The 13,661-nt window shown below is 57.1% G+C and overlaps 2 protein-coding genes across 2 annotated transcripts; one reads left to right on the plus strand and one right to left on the minus strand.

The window, feature by feature from the left end:
- Positions 1-4,421: 4,421 nt before the first annotated feature.
- BJ171DRAFT_579169 (uncharacterized protein) lies at positions 4,422-8,066 on the plus strand (the record flags this gene model as incomplete). Its single annotated transcript, XM_053113945.1, has 4 exons — positions 4,422-4,508; positions 4,578-6,057; positions 6,219-6,287; positions 6,490-8,066. 4 exons carry the CDS (start codon positions 4,422-4,424, stop codon positions 8,064-8,066), a joined length of 3,213 nt encoding a protein of 1,070 aa, XP_052968882.1.
- A 682-nt stretch (positions 8,067-8,748) lies between these two features.
- Positions 8,749-13,650, minus strand: BJ171DRAFT_307042 (male sterility protein-domain-containing protein). The gene is made up of 11 exons (XM_053107031.1): positions 13,195-13,650; positions 12,955-13,014; positions 12,598-12,770; positions 12,450-12,462; positions 12,280-12,358; positions 12,027-12,176; positions 11,771-11,947; positions 11,205-11,533; positions 9,663-11,005; positions 9,287-9,479; positions 8,749-9,159 (listed from the first exon to the last, which is right to left on the minus strand). Exons 1-11 carry the CDS (start codon positions 13,587-13,589, stop codon positions 8,808-8,810), a joined length of 3,264 nt encoding a protein of 1,087 aa, XP_052968883.1. The 5' UTR covers positions 13,590-13,650; the 3' UTR covers positions 8,749-8,807.
- Between the last annotated feature and the right edge of the window lie 11 nt (positions 13,651-13,661).

Consider the following 13,661-nt stretch of genomic DNA (forward strand, 5'->3'; position numbering starts at 1 on the left):
AAGAGGACAAACAGGACGAAAACAAGACGAGGATTTCCGATGCTACCATGTAACGTCCACTACTGGGACGTTGGGGCAAGACGGGGAGGGAGGGGGTACAAGACAAGACAGGACGGGGCAGAACAGGGCGGTGCTAGGCTACTCTAGCGGACGGGTGAGCTCGGGGAGCACTTACGTTTATTCACGATAAAACCGAACTCCAGACAAACGGGGGGAACGGGGGCAACCCGCAGGTATACCCTGCGGTGGCCTGCCTGCGGTGCGTGAAAACGCAAAGCGCAGCACAGGTCACGACCCACTGCGCCGCGCAGTACGCGCAGTACGCGCAGCACAGCGTCGGAGATACCATCTCCTACAGTGTGATGACCAGCATCACAACGGACCAATGAGATTGTCCCGCATGCTCTCGCCCTCCGCACCAATCATGAGTCCCCACGTGTTTGTTTGCCCCCATGCATGAGCACGCGCCGTTGCCACCCGCGTCTACTGGTTTCCTGCCTCCCCCACCGCTCGGCACATGTCCCCGGGCTGTGCCAAGCCTCTCTCGCTTGCACACCAGCCACTCTCGCACCCCCTTCTCGCTTCTCTGTGATGCTCCACCCTTCTCGCCCACTTTTGCCCCTCGACCTTCTCCCGGTCTATAAATAGCCCTGCATGTCTGAGCCTATGTTGAACACCAGTTCGAACAAAACTTGTTCTTTGGTGTTCGGGGCTAAAAGCTAATAAAGCTCATACCAAGCACTTGGTCTTCGTCCTTGCGCTTGTTCACTCCTCACAGGTAACGAAGACAATGGAGACCGAAACCGGGCCAGGGAGACGAATAGAAACATAGTCTCTGGCCTCGAAACCATAGAGGTTCCCACGCCCTCCCAAGGACGAAGTACTGACCCGATCCCAGAGTCCGACGATGACTTGGGACTAGGTCAGACCCCAGGATACGAGATAAATCCCGAGTACCCTTCCCACAGACAAACTCACACTCCCTTGAGGGCAAGTCAAGACCCAACACCGCACAGCAAACCTGTCATGAACACCCTCTGCCTTTGCCCTCTTCCTTCCTTTACCCTTGCCCTTTCCTTTCTGTTTGCCTGCCTTAGTGCTTTCCCTTCCTTCTGTTTGTTTGTTTCCCGCGCTGTGCTGCCTTGTTATCTTACCGCCAGCACGCGCGCTGTCTGTGTCCCGTTCCCGCTTCCTTGCTGTTGGTCATGGGATACGCCCACGACGCCGCCTCGACGCCGCCTGACGCCTTGGCGCCGCCATGCCGCCGCCACTGACGCCCGCTGACTCACGGATCCCGAGTCACGGTCGCCACCTGCTTCGCTCGCTGCTTCGCCCTCCCCGCCGCTGCTTCGCTCCTGCCCCCTCGCTCTGCAGCGTCGATCCTTGGCGCTCGCATAAATAGCCCTCCGACCAGCCTCTGTCTTTTGCCTTCGTCTTGCCACTTTGTATTTTTAGTATCCTAAGCCTTGGATCTAGAATAAAACTTTGGCTTCACACTTGACACTCTGTGTCCCAGTCCAGTCCCCGCTCCTCTCCCTACGTTCGAGTCTTGCATTAGGACTCTTGCGCACTTCCCTGCTTGCCCCGTTGTCCAGTCTTGACAAAACCCTGGAGTGGGTTCGAGATGATACTGGAGGGAGACTTGGATAAACCAACCCCCGACATCCCTGAGCGGGACTTGGAGACATGCGACTCCCTCTGGGAGTTATTAGAAGAAGTGTTCACCCGCATGGCTCGCCGTGTGGGCTGGAGAGTCGGCGAAGGCCGCAACAGGGGTGTATGAGCGAGCTTGGCCACCCACTGCCGGGTATCCTGCGATACTGATGGCATGTTGAATATTCTTGAATATACAACTATCAAAAAAAAAAAAATCGAGATCGTCACGGGACTCATCATGGTCCCACTATCCACCTCGCAACGACGCAGACGGCTGCTCGGGAACGGGCTCTCCGGGATCACGAGTAGTGAGGAAGGATCCCACAACCGAACAAACCGACAGAGTACCACCACGATGAATGAGGACGCTGTCACCACACCCATCAAGGAGCTCATCCTCACTGAGCATATGAGAACAGCGTTTCGAGGGAATCAACAGCTGACGGCGGCATGCACACCGTCAACCCAGATGTCAGGTCTCTGGATGGCGGAGGGGTACCAAGGATCCAAACCCATCCTCGAGCTCATGGTTCGGTGGAGACTCGGAGCCTTCCCGGGCCATCACACAGGCCGGCTTCAAATATGCCGACAATGTTCGACAAACGGAGCCACCGTGGAGTTCAACCGCACCCACGCACAGCGGTGCATCGACCCAAGAGGGATCCTCCCGAGGAAGGTGCGCCAACTTCAACGATCACACCCAGCATGGGTGGAGCCTCAGACCATCGGAGTGGGACCAGTCGACAAGCTGCTGGACCTGATCACCTTTGAGCAACAGAAAGCAAGACAGAAGAACCACGAGGACACTGACGGTGGAGCGGATTGCAGGCCACCACCAATCGTGTCCGACACCACGTCGGATGGGGAGACCAGCATTGACGAAGCAGTCTCGGATGACGACGGGGAGTCGCTCTGGTACCCACATCGAGAGGTGCTGGCACGACTGGAGCGACTCCGGCTGACCGACGACGACTCAACAGACCTGAGCTCCGAAATGAGCTCGGTGCCAGACTGGGAATTGAATCCGGAGAGAGATCTGGACTTTTCCTTCCTCACCAACATCGACGACGACCTGCCCAGCCACGGATGGGACTGGGAGAGCGACCAGAGTGTCGACTTGCTCTCGAACACAACACCAAGCATCGATCTGATCGACGATGCCGATCTGAGCCCGGACCTGGTCTCGGACGACGACCTCGGACTCGGAGACACACCGTTCCCAACGACCAGCAGGAGAGGCAGCCTTCTCCCCACACCGAGCAGTGACAGAGTGACTGGAGTGCTGAGAGGCATGAGGCCACGACAGCGAACCCAACGAACAAAGCCGTGGATGGGCTTTGAGGAGATCCCGGAGAGGAGCTCCCATGGCCAGAGAGAAAGGGTCCCCGAGCGGGACCTGGAGACATGCGAGTCCCTGTGGGACCTATTGGAGGAAGTGTTCACCCGCATGGCTCGCCGTGTGGGCTGGAGAGTCGGCGAGAGCCGCAACAGGGGCGTGTGAGCCTGCTTGTACGCCCACTGCCGGGTACCGCATGGTACTGATGGCTTGTTGAATATTCCTGAATATACAACTATTGTAAACAAAAAAAAAAAAACGCAACATTCTTCTCAAGAGCCTCTGAGGCTCGACGAGAAGTGGGGTGTGGTCTGCACTTGCAGACCCGCCTCTGTGGCCTGGCACCTCCGAGTTTGCCCCCTGTGCTCGGATGAACATGTCGTCTGATTTATTGGACAAAATCAACGCGGGGATCTGAGAATCGACTATTCCCGTTTCGATAAGTGTTCTCATATCTCTTCCAGGCGTGCCTGGGGTACGATACCAACTCCGACTCACTTCTTCAATCTCTGCCACCTGAGATCGGAACATGACTGGCTGTACAAACATCTCGAGGCTGTGTGCCTGTTCCATGGATTCTGAACCACCCAAGACCAGGAGAAAGCAGCATGCATCTTTGAGCAGCTCGCCAATGTCGGCCACAGCGACAGCCAGTTTTAGATCGGAAAGTGCTGCAAACATAGCTGGGGAGTATCGGTGGACAACGGCAAGGCATTTGAGTGGTATCGCATGTCAGCCAACCAAGACAATTCATTTGGTTTGTGGATTGTTGGTGCGTGCTCCTACACTGGAATTGGAGTAACCAAGGACTGGTTCAAAGCAGTCGAGTGGAATCGTAAGTCCGCCGAGCAAGGATATCGCTGCAGTATGGACTGCATTGCCAGCGGACCCTGACATTGCCTCTCCCACGACCACCCACATTCCGTCCGTCCATCCATCCCCCACGTCCCTCGTGATGGCGGGCAGCTCCGGCGAGTGTTCCAGGAATAAACGACCACATCAAGGTCCCTTCTTCATGAGATATAGCAGATCTTGCCCCTTACTTCTCCGTCTCCAGGCCAGAACTCGACTGCTCTCTGGGTGCGAATCAAAGGCCAGGTACAGGGCCAGGGAATCAAGCAGATACAAGCAGACTCATATCATCACGCACCGACATGGCCGAGTGCGTGATAAGATCCAGTCACAGCGTGCCTCTCCAGACGAGAGTGTGTTCCGCCATTGGTGAACTGTGTTGTGTGACTCGCGATGATCCAATGTACCTGCCGCTGATTGGCTGCATCCTCACGGTGGCGGTGTTGGCTGCATCGCGTGACCATGGCCCATCCTGAACTTCTGGTGGCGGGGCTGCCCCCAAGCAATCCACGCAAAACCCCAGGCTCCTTCTCCCGCTCTCCTCCCTGCCAATCTCTTACTCTCTCCAACGACCACTATGGCCCTCGACGTCTCTGACGTTGTTGCCTCCATCTCGTCCCTCACCGAGTCGCTCCACGGCGGAGCGTTGCTTGGTGTCTGCAAGGTGAGCAACAGTTCTCCATCGTCACAGGGACAAGTTGCGCTTCTGACCACTTTTGTATGCCTCGATTAGATTGCTCTCAAGCTCTACTTGGCTGTCAAGCTTGCCGAAGAAAACACCAAATCCTGGGGCACCCTCGCAGCAAAGTCCTATAGCATACTCTTTACTCTCTCCCAGTACCAGAGCGACAGTCCCCTGTTCCATCAGCAAGCGCATCGTCTCGTTGTCTTTCACCAGCAGATCCATGCCTATTTCCAAGAAAAGATCGAAGCTGTGTCCAAGCTCGAGCGTGTGCTCATGGGAGGCTCTGTTCGCAAGAGAATCGAGCAGTTCTGCTCTGAGCTGGACAGCCTCTGGCAGAGCGTCATGTTGGCCCTTACGGTGACCGTCGCCAGCCGAGTCGATGCCACTCTGGACATTGTCCAGGCGATCCGCGACGACGAAGACCGGGAGAAGCGGTTCTTTGAAACGCTGGAACCCATGCTGCAACGAAACCAGGAGCAGGTTCTCGCCAAAGTGGGCATCCTCTTGGACCAGCAGCAAGATTGGCAGATCCGAAACACAACTGCTGTCCTGCAAGCGTACGTTATGGAAGCGTCGTCCGAGCAGAGCGACAAAGGCATCCCCACCGCTCTCCTGCGCCTCCTCAAGGCACAGTCCAAAGTCTCTGGCATGATGCGGGATGAACCCTGGCGGATCCTCCCAAAGCACGTCGTCAACTGGTCGCCGCAGCCGATTGCTGAAGGAGGTTTCGGGGCCGTCTATCGGGCAACCTACCATGGCGCTGATGTTGCTGTCAAGCAGCTCCATAGCAAAATGGACTCGCGCCAAATCCTCAAGTTCCATGAGGAAATATCCCACTGGCACCAACTCGACCACCCGCACGTCCTCAAGCTGCTCGGCGCCTGCGATCTGGTGGAGAAACCCTTCATGATATCTGCATTCATGGCCAACGGATCCCTCGCCGACCTGGTCTCGCATCCGTACAAGCCCATCCCGGTGGAACAAAAGTATCGCCTCATATACGAGGTCTCCTCTGGAATGGCCTATCTCCACAGTCGCAGCATCGTCCATGGTGACTTGAAAGGATCGAATGTCCTGATCAACGAAGCCGGTCGGGCCCTCATCGCAGACTTTGGAATGGCTCGCACCCGCAGCATCTCCTTGAGCTTCTCGACTGCCAAAGCGGCGCCCGACAATAGCCGTGGAACCATGGCGTACATGGCACCAGAGCTCTTTACCACCCGCTCCTCATTCAAGTCAGATGTGTATGCATTCGCCATGACCGCGTACGAAGTATTTACCGACGGAACAGTTCCGTTTGAGGACGAAGGTATCCACGTCGACATATTTCCCGCCTGCCTCGCGCAAGGTCGCCGTCCTGAACGTCACCAGGGCGTCCCAGATGACGCCTGGGATTGGATGCAGCTATGGTGGAAACAAGCTCCGGATGAACGACCCGATTTTACAACGATCATGATGACCTTGACCGTGTACAAGATGGTTGTCCCGGAGCTGCCTGGTCGCCTTGGCATCGGTAGCCCCGGCATCGGTAGTCTCGCAGCGCCAGTGAGTTTCGTTTGCCATAGTGACTTTCTTCGACAGCGGGCAGTGTATAGGAGACCTCGAGCCATCTGCGGTACTCCAGTCCAAGGTTAACTCGAGTTGGCTTATTAATCCGAATATTACTCACTCATCTTGTGCCCAAATTAGGCGCCAGAGCAAGCAAAGCCAATCCCGGCAAAACCACCGACGCCGGCACAAGTTACAACATGGAGCGAGGTAAGTTAAATCGGCACAACACTTCATCCCATTCCACCGCCCTTGATGTTGCAGAGTGGGCGGTATCACTCTATCGTCAGGGTTCCCTGGACAGCTCGCCTTCAGTGTTTTGCAGATTCAAGTTAAATCTTTCCTCCGTCTCAGGTTCAGATCCAGGCTCAAGTGCATCCTCAAATTCCTTCCCTCGACTCTCTCACTGCAGCCAGAAACCTCGTCAAGGACAAACCTGCGTTCCATCCAGACTGGATCCAGGCCACAGCGCTCTTTCACCAGAGCATCGTCTCTGGAAACACCGAGGCCCTCAATGACCTTGCCTGGGCCAATTTCCTCGGCGTCGGGGTGCAACAGAACATGTCAACTGCACTGACCTGCTGGAGCGATGCCTCCAGAGGAAACGAGCTGGCCAAGCCTGTGCCGTATTATGCCAGCGAGGCAACGTTCATGCTTGGCTGGCTCCACTATCTGGGCCTCGGCATCCCCAGAAATATGCGCCAAGGGTCTGCACTGTTTCAGTGCAGCGCCGCCAGCGGCTTTCAGCTGGCCAAAGAGGCCCTCTCGCCCAACGGTCGAAGCAGTATATGTGGCATCTTCACGGACAACCCCGATGCCCAGCAGTTCTTCAGACACTGTTCACTCCGGCCTGAAGGCCATTGGCTGTGCACCTACCTGCGCGCAATCTGCCACTTTTACGGGTTCGGAACAGATCCCAATCAGCCCAAAGGCTACCAGATGATGCGTGAGCTCGCCAACGCCGGTGTCGATATTGCTCAGTGCTTTGTCGGCGAATGCCTCAGGGACGGATATGGCACCACCACCAACAGCAGCGACGCCTTCCGCTGGTTCATGAAATCTGCAAACCAAGGCAACGCAGCCGCTCAGAATTGGGTCGGCATCTGCTACTACCATGGCAAAGGTACCAGCCAGAGCGTTGAGTCCGCCATCGCCTGGTACTCCAAGTCTGCCAAGCAGCATCACCCATGGGGCCTCCACAACCTCGCCGAGTGTTACCAAAACGGCAAAGGCGTCAAGCAAGACTTTGCCAAGGCCGCCGAACTCTTCCACCAGGCCGCTCTTGAAGGCAACGCAAGCTCACAGAACATGCTGGGCTCGCTCTACTACAATGGGAAGGGTGTGGTCCAGGACCACCAAGCCGCCGTCCAGTGGTTTCTCAAGGCAGCCGAGAATGGACACTCGTGGGGCCAACACAATTTGGGACAATGCTACCACGACGGATGCGGAGTCAAGAAGGACCACGCCAAAGCCGCAGAATGGCTGCTGAAGGCTGCTCGATCGGGCAACGCCAGCTCCCAGAACCTGCTTGGATTCCTCTATTCCCAAGGCCTGGGGGTGCCCCGGAACGACAAGATCGCGGCCGAATGGTTCCGCAAATCGGCCGAGGCAGGAAACGCGGGGGGACAACACAACATGGGCAATATCTATCACGACGGTCGGGGTGTCGAGAAAAACTTGGCCGAGGCCGCGCGATGGTACGCCAGATCGGCCGAGCAAAGCTACGTATTCGCACAGATCAAGCTGGGCGAGTGCTATCAGCGAGGGGAAGGCGTTCAGCAAGACGACGAGACCGCCGTAGGACTGTTCCAAGCAGCCGCAAAGAAGGGGAACCTCGATGCCCAATACCGCGTGGGCGAATGCTACTTGAATGGCCGAGGCGTCGGGAAGAGTAAATTCAAGGCTGCCCAGTGGTTTCGGACCGCCTCCGCCTCTGGCCACATGGCTGCCCGCACCAAGCTCCAGCAGCTCGAGGCACGTCAGGGCTGATGGCCTCCAAAGATCGATCCATGCGATATCACTGGTTCACTAACAAGAAATCAATGAGGCACGCGCAGCACTTGCAGCTGCGAATTGTATTTTGGACAGGCAGAGGAGAGTGCAGTTGAAATCATGGATACAAAGGTGAATCAATAAATAGTGTGTTCATGGCAGCATCGTTCGTCACCGGCGGGGGCCGAGTAGGTTGGATGCGCCAGTACAAAGTATGTACACGCAGGACAGTTGATGGTTGAGATCTCAAGTTTCGTACAGAACGAATGAGGCGTGAGGGCATCAAGAATTTGGAAGAGGCCATCGGCGCGAATCTAGCAACGAGAAGATGAGGTGCAAGACGCGAGTGACAATGAGAGTGCGAGACAGATGATGAGGTGCGAGATGAGAGGCAAGTCAAAGGAATATGAACACAATCAGAAAAGCATGAGCAGAGTAAAACAGAGTGAGATATCCGGCCGAAACGGCGGACGGCTGATCAGCCCGAGCGAATGGCTGTCAAGCAATGTAGCGAAACGAAATGTGGATGGTGAATCATTGCAAATGTGTGAAGAGATGGACAGCAAGAGTCCCATGCAAAGGAGGGAAGAAAGAACCATAGCAGACCGCAGATGTGTCTGAAGGAAAGCAGACAGGAGCAAGCAAGAGCACCAAGGAATGAAACGACGAGGAAAAAGTGATCGGAGAGGGGACGGGAAGGAGAGACAGGGCTATGCAACAGACGCTGCGTTTGCAGCATCACGCAGCCCCGCCTTCCATCGGCGCAGATGATCGAGACGATTGGGACGAAATGCTATCGCTTGTCATCAGTCGTGAGGCAGAAGCGGGGAGATACTTGACCAACTCCAGGTAACGAAGGCTGGCGCGCAGGGTGTTGATCGCAGTGGGTCTGATTCCAGTAAAGATTGAGTTGGTGTTGGTCGAGTCGAGCGTGAATGAAAGCGACATGACCATGTCCATCAGCGGAAAGAGGGCGTTGCTGCGGCGGTTGGCTGAGGTCACCAGGAGCTGTCGGAACTGGCCGCGGGTTTGGAACATCACATTCCACCCGAGACTGGTGACGGCCTCAAAGATATCCCGCTCGGAGATGCTGAGCGGGGAGCCAAGGCAACAGTCGACTCGGGTCAGGCTCAAGGTGGCAGGGGGTACGCCAGTGATGCCAGCACGGCGAGCAGCAGCCTCGCCTCGTTTCGCCATGGGCCCGCAAAGAAACCTACCGGCTAGTCAAATCGCTGACGTGGAAGACGAATCGGGATAGCGATTCGGGAGAGGCCACGATCGCTGCGACAATTTGGGCAACCAGGTCGACGGGGTCCATGTTGACCGACACGACGCTCACATGCGACGGGGCTGCGCCAATCTCGATGCATCCGCGGATATACTTCCAGATGGAATCCTTGGTGTTGGAGACTGGCCACAGCAGCAGTGGCATCAGCAGTGGCAGAAAAAAAGAGAGCACTGTCAGTGCCGGAATACGCAAAGCGAGTCCATACATCATCGTCAGGGGTGTCATCCCGAACTGTCACATCAACCCACAATCACTTTGGTACACCGTCGCCTCTACCTCGCTCTTCGGCCAAGCCATGTACGTACCTCCGTAGATGCTGTCCCCGCCAACGACCCCTGGACGGATAATCGTCGCAGGCACTCCGCGGGACCGTGCCTTGTTGATCAGTTGCTCAGAGGCCCACTTGGTTTGTGCGTATCCGCCAGATACATCAGACTGCGCGTAGACTGACTCGGAGAGGCGCTCTCGGTATGCACCCGACGCCGGGAGCGTCCCGGTCGTGGAGATGTAGTGAACGACCTTGAGATGGTGCGTTGTTGCCAGGCGGAGCGCCGTGATCGTGCCCTCGACATTGGCACGGCAGAGTCGTTCGTAGCTCTGCAGCCAGTGGGCCTTGGCGCCGTTGTGGACGATAACGTCAATGTCCTTCGCCAGCTGTGCCCATCGCTGGTCAGAGATTCCCCACTGCTGGAGACACAGATCGCCGCAGATGCATGTGACTCGGTCCATGATACGGAAGCGAGAAGCGCTCTGGTCTCGCGAGGCGACGACAAAGTTCCAGGCTGCTCGCTCAACACGCATCTTGGCCGACGGCTCGTCGGGAGCGCGAACGAGGCATACAATTTGGGCGGCGGGGAACTTGGCGGCCAGTTCAAAAAGCAGGAAGGCGCCCAGAAACCCCGTCGCGCCTGTGAGCAAGATGGCCCGAGGCGATGCCGGAAACACAAACGGAGGAAGGCCGTTTGCAGTCACAGAGGGATCGTCACGCTTCGCAACCTCGGCGGCGAGATCCACAGCAGCTGGGTTGAACGGCCGACTGTCGGAAATGTCGAGGATGATCTGGGCAACGTTGTTGGGCGTCATGCCGTGGGAGAGTAAGATCGGTGGCGGAACCTCGACGCAATACTCGGTCTTGAGGGCCAAGGACAGCCGACTGGCACTGAGCGAATCAAAGCCAACCCCGGCAATGTAATAGTTGCGCCTTTCGAGCTCCTGAGAGTCGATGATCTGGCTCCCGAGCTGGGCAATCCTCAGAGCAACGCGCGACAGCGGCGTTTGATAGTCGTCGATCAGGGGATACGAGATGGCCAGGCCCTGGAGGTCTGCTCGCTCGGCAATCTCCTGCAGCCTTCGTTGGTCGCGCTTGCCAGAGTCCGTCAGTGGGATGCAGTCCAAGGGGATGCAGTTGTGGAGGGGCACGTTGGGTACGTTTCGGAGAGCGAACACGCTCGCAGCCAGATCCAGCACCTGCCGCGGACCAAGGCCGGGGGCCGTGACTTGCTTCAAGACGAAAAAGAGCACAATCTTGAGCTCAAGAGTCTGGACAAGGGTGCAATCGACGAGCACCTCGCACATCTTTTCCAGGAGCATGCTTTCCAGATACTGCAGATCGACAAATACACCGTTGATCTTGACCTTGCGGCCGAATCTGATGCAACAAGCAGTGACAGGGAGCAGAAATCCGATCCGCCCATGAGTCAGCAGATGGCGGTGAACCACGATTGTCATCGCACGACAGTTGTCATCGCACCACAGTTGTCATCGCACGACATGTACCCAAAAGCGTCTATGCCAACTAGTGCCGTCGATCAACAACCGACGAAAGTTAGCTGGGTACGACTGCCTACCTCCCCAGGATGACAAACTGTTCATTGCCAACCAACTCGACTTCATCCATGGTGCGTACGCACGGAGATCCGTCTTCAAGAAACCCAAAGGGGGACAGAGGATCGGCGCGGTCGCAGTGAACAAAGCTCGCATGGAATCGGACATGATGGTCCTTGGGAAGGGCGAGGCACAGTATCCCGGAGCGTGCGGCATTTGAATCGACGACGCTCCCCTCATCGTCGAGGAGGAAGGGGCGGACGTTGGGGTTCGCAATCGAGTACACGAGCTTCGAGGGAGCAGGGGCGTCTGGGTCGATGGTGCAGAAGCCAAACGCCCGGATGACGCCCATCTGGAGAGAGCAATCGGACGACATTGGTCAGGATAGCGATCAGTCATGCAGGAAGACCATGCAGTTTCCTTGCACAGACTCAGGCTCTGCATATCGCCGACACACAAACCAACCCATTCATTCACTCATCTATCCACAAGCAGATCCAGAGCAAATAGCGCCGTCTCAGAGGGTTCGCGAGCACAGCGGCGAGAGTGAGCCAGTCTCTCGAGCCTCTCAGCGTCCCTGGCGACCCACCTCAATGGACCCGTAGCCACAGTGAATCGTGGCGCTGGGAAAGAATGCCTTGGCGGTCTTGACGAGCGATGGAGGGATCATTTCTCCAACCAGCACAAGGCGGGTGACAGCAGGCCAAACCACCGCACTTTGGTGGATCTGGGCCATTCGGAGAACCACCTTGAGAAAGGAAGGCGTCTGGGGCAGCGAGCGTCGATTGGCATCAGTCCACGCCAGCGATTCGGACCAAGCACCCAGTAATAAACGCAAAACGTACTGTCTGCAGAATCTGCATGCCCTTGTCAAGCCAGAAGATGACGTCGGCGGCCTTTTGAAGCGGGTCCATGGAGGAACTGGACACCATCATGGACCCGCAGGTGTTGATCGAGAGCACGAGCGAGGCAACCGAAACACCAAAGGAGGGCATCTGCAGCCATGCCAGAGAATGGAGGTGAGCCACATTGTCGGTGCATGCAGATGGGCCTAGATGTCGGCAGCTGTGGGACGTGAGGACCAGGAAATGCACCAACCTGAAAGACACCAGTGCTTCCGCTGGTCACACCCCAAAAGATCCGCAGGGGTGAGGGCATGGTGTAGGGCACCGGGAAGCTGTCGCAGAATGGTCAGGGTCAGATCATCGACTGGCGGGCGAGGCAAAGCGGGTATGAACACCACGAGCGTGAGCGGAAGGGTTCCTTACGTCTTTGGTAAGCCTTCAGAGATCGCAGGCCATTGATCGGTAATGTTACAATACAGGACATTGAATGTCGATGGGGAAACAAAGCGGTCAGTCTTTGGTCTGCTGTTCCATCCGCTCAAGCCCCCATCGCCGGGAATCGGCGCCTCACCTGTGGTGCCAGAGGTCGCCAAATAGGCAATCATCTCGGGCGATGCAGCACAGAGGTCGAGTGATGGATGAGGTATCGGCCCCAGGAGCGGGAGCAGTCTCCCGTCCACGGCCGTGACGTTTTCGATTCTCCCGGGTTCGAGAGATGAGTAAAGAATGAACTTGATGGAGTGTCTGGTGGGTGGAGCCAGGTTGAACAAGTGAATAAGCGGCAGCCAGGAGAGGCGAGAGGCACATTGCAGACGATTGGGACATGGAGCCAGACACCAGGGCTCCCCGGGCAGGAGACGGTGCAGGGATCCCAGGGCTGTCAATCTGCCATGGCGCACTGGCTGCGGGAGACGGACAAGCACGGCACCTTTCTGCTATAATGTTTCGAGTAGTGGGCGGCCAATCCAGGCCAAAGTTAAGAGGTCTCCTGTATGTGAGGCGGCAGGATCGAGAAGGACCCGGGTTGGATCGAGGAGGATCCGGGAGGCAGTCAGCCACGGGCCAAGGAATCGGTGCGGATCAAGGCGGGGCAGTCGCTGACAACACCCGTCAACGAGCAAGAGCGATGGGTCGGAGAAGAAGCACAGCATTCCAGTCACCAACATACTTTCCAAGAATCCAGAGGGCATATGTGAAGAACACCCAGTGCGCATCGGGCGGGCAGTGGAGCGCCACGATGCCATCGTCGCTGGACCAACCCGGCAGATTGGCCAGACCCCGAGCAATCGAATAGGACCGATCCCAGAGCTGGCGATAGGTGAAGGCCTGGACCCGGTCGCCCTCACGGCTGTGGAGAGCGACGGGACTGGGCTGCTGGCGGGCGAGCTGGACGAGAGCCTGGACGGGATGTTGCCAGGGCTCGATGCAGTCCTCGTACAGCCTCGGCAGGGAATGCGAGCGAGGCGGCTCGAGTGCAGACTCGAGAGCAGACTCGACTGGGGCCCGGACGGCCGACGAGCGGGTCCTCCGCAGTTTTCGGTGCCCGAAACAACTCAGGACCATGGGGGACTGTGGGAGCGGTGCGGAGGAGAAAGGGGCAGCCAGGGCGGACGAGGGCGGGTCAACAGCGAGGAT

Source organism: Polychytrium aggregatum (assembly GCF_025602895.1).
Source record: "Polychytrium aggregatum strain JEL109 chromosome Unknown BJ171scaffold_9, whole genome shotgun sequence".
In the NCBI taxonomy this organism is placed as follows: domain Eukaryota; kingdom Fungi; phylum Chytridiomycota; class Chytridiomycetes; order Polychytriales; genus Polychytrium; species Polychytrium aggregatum.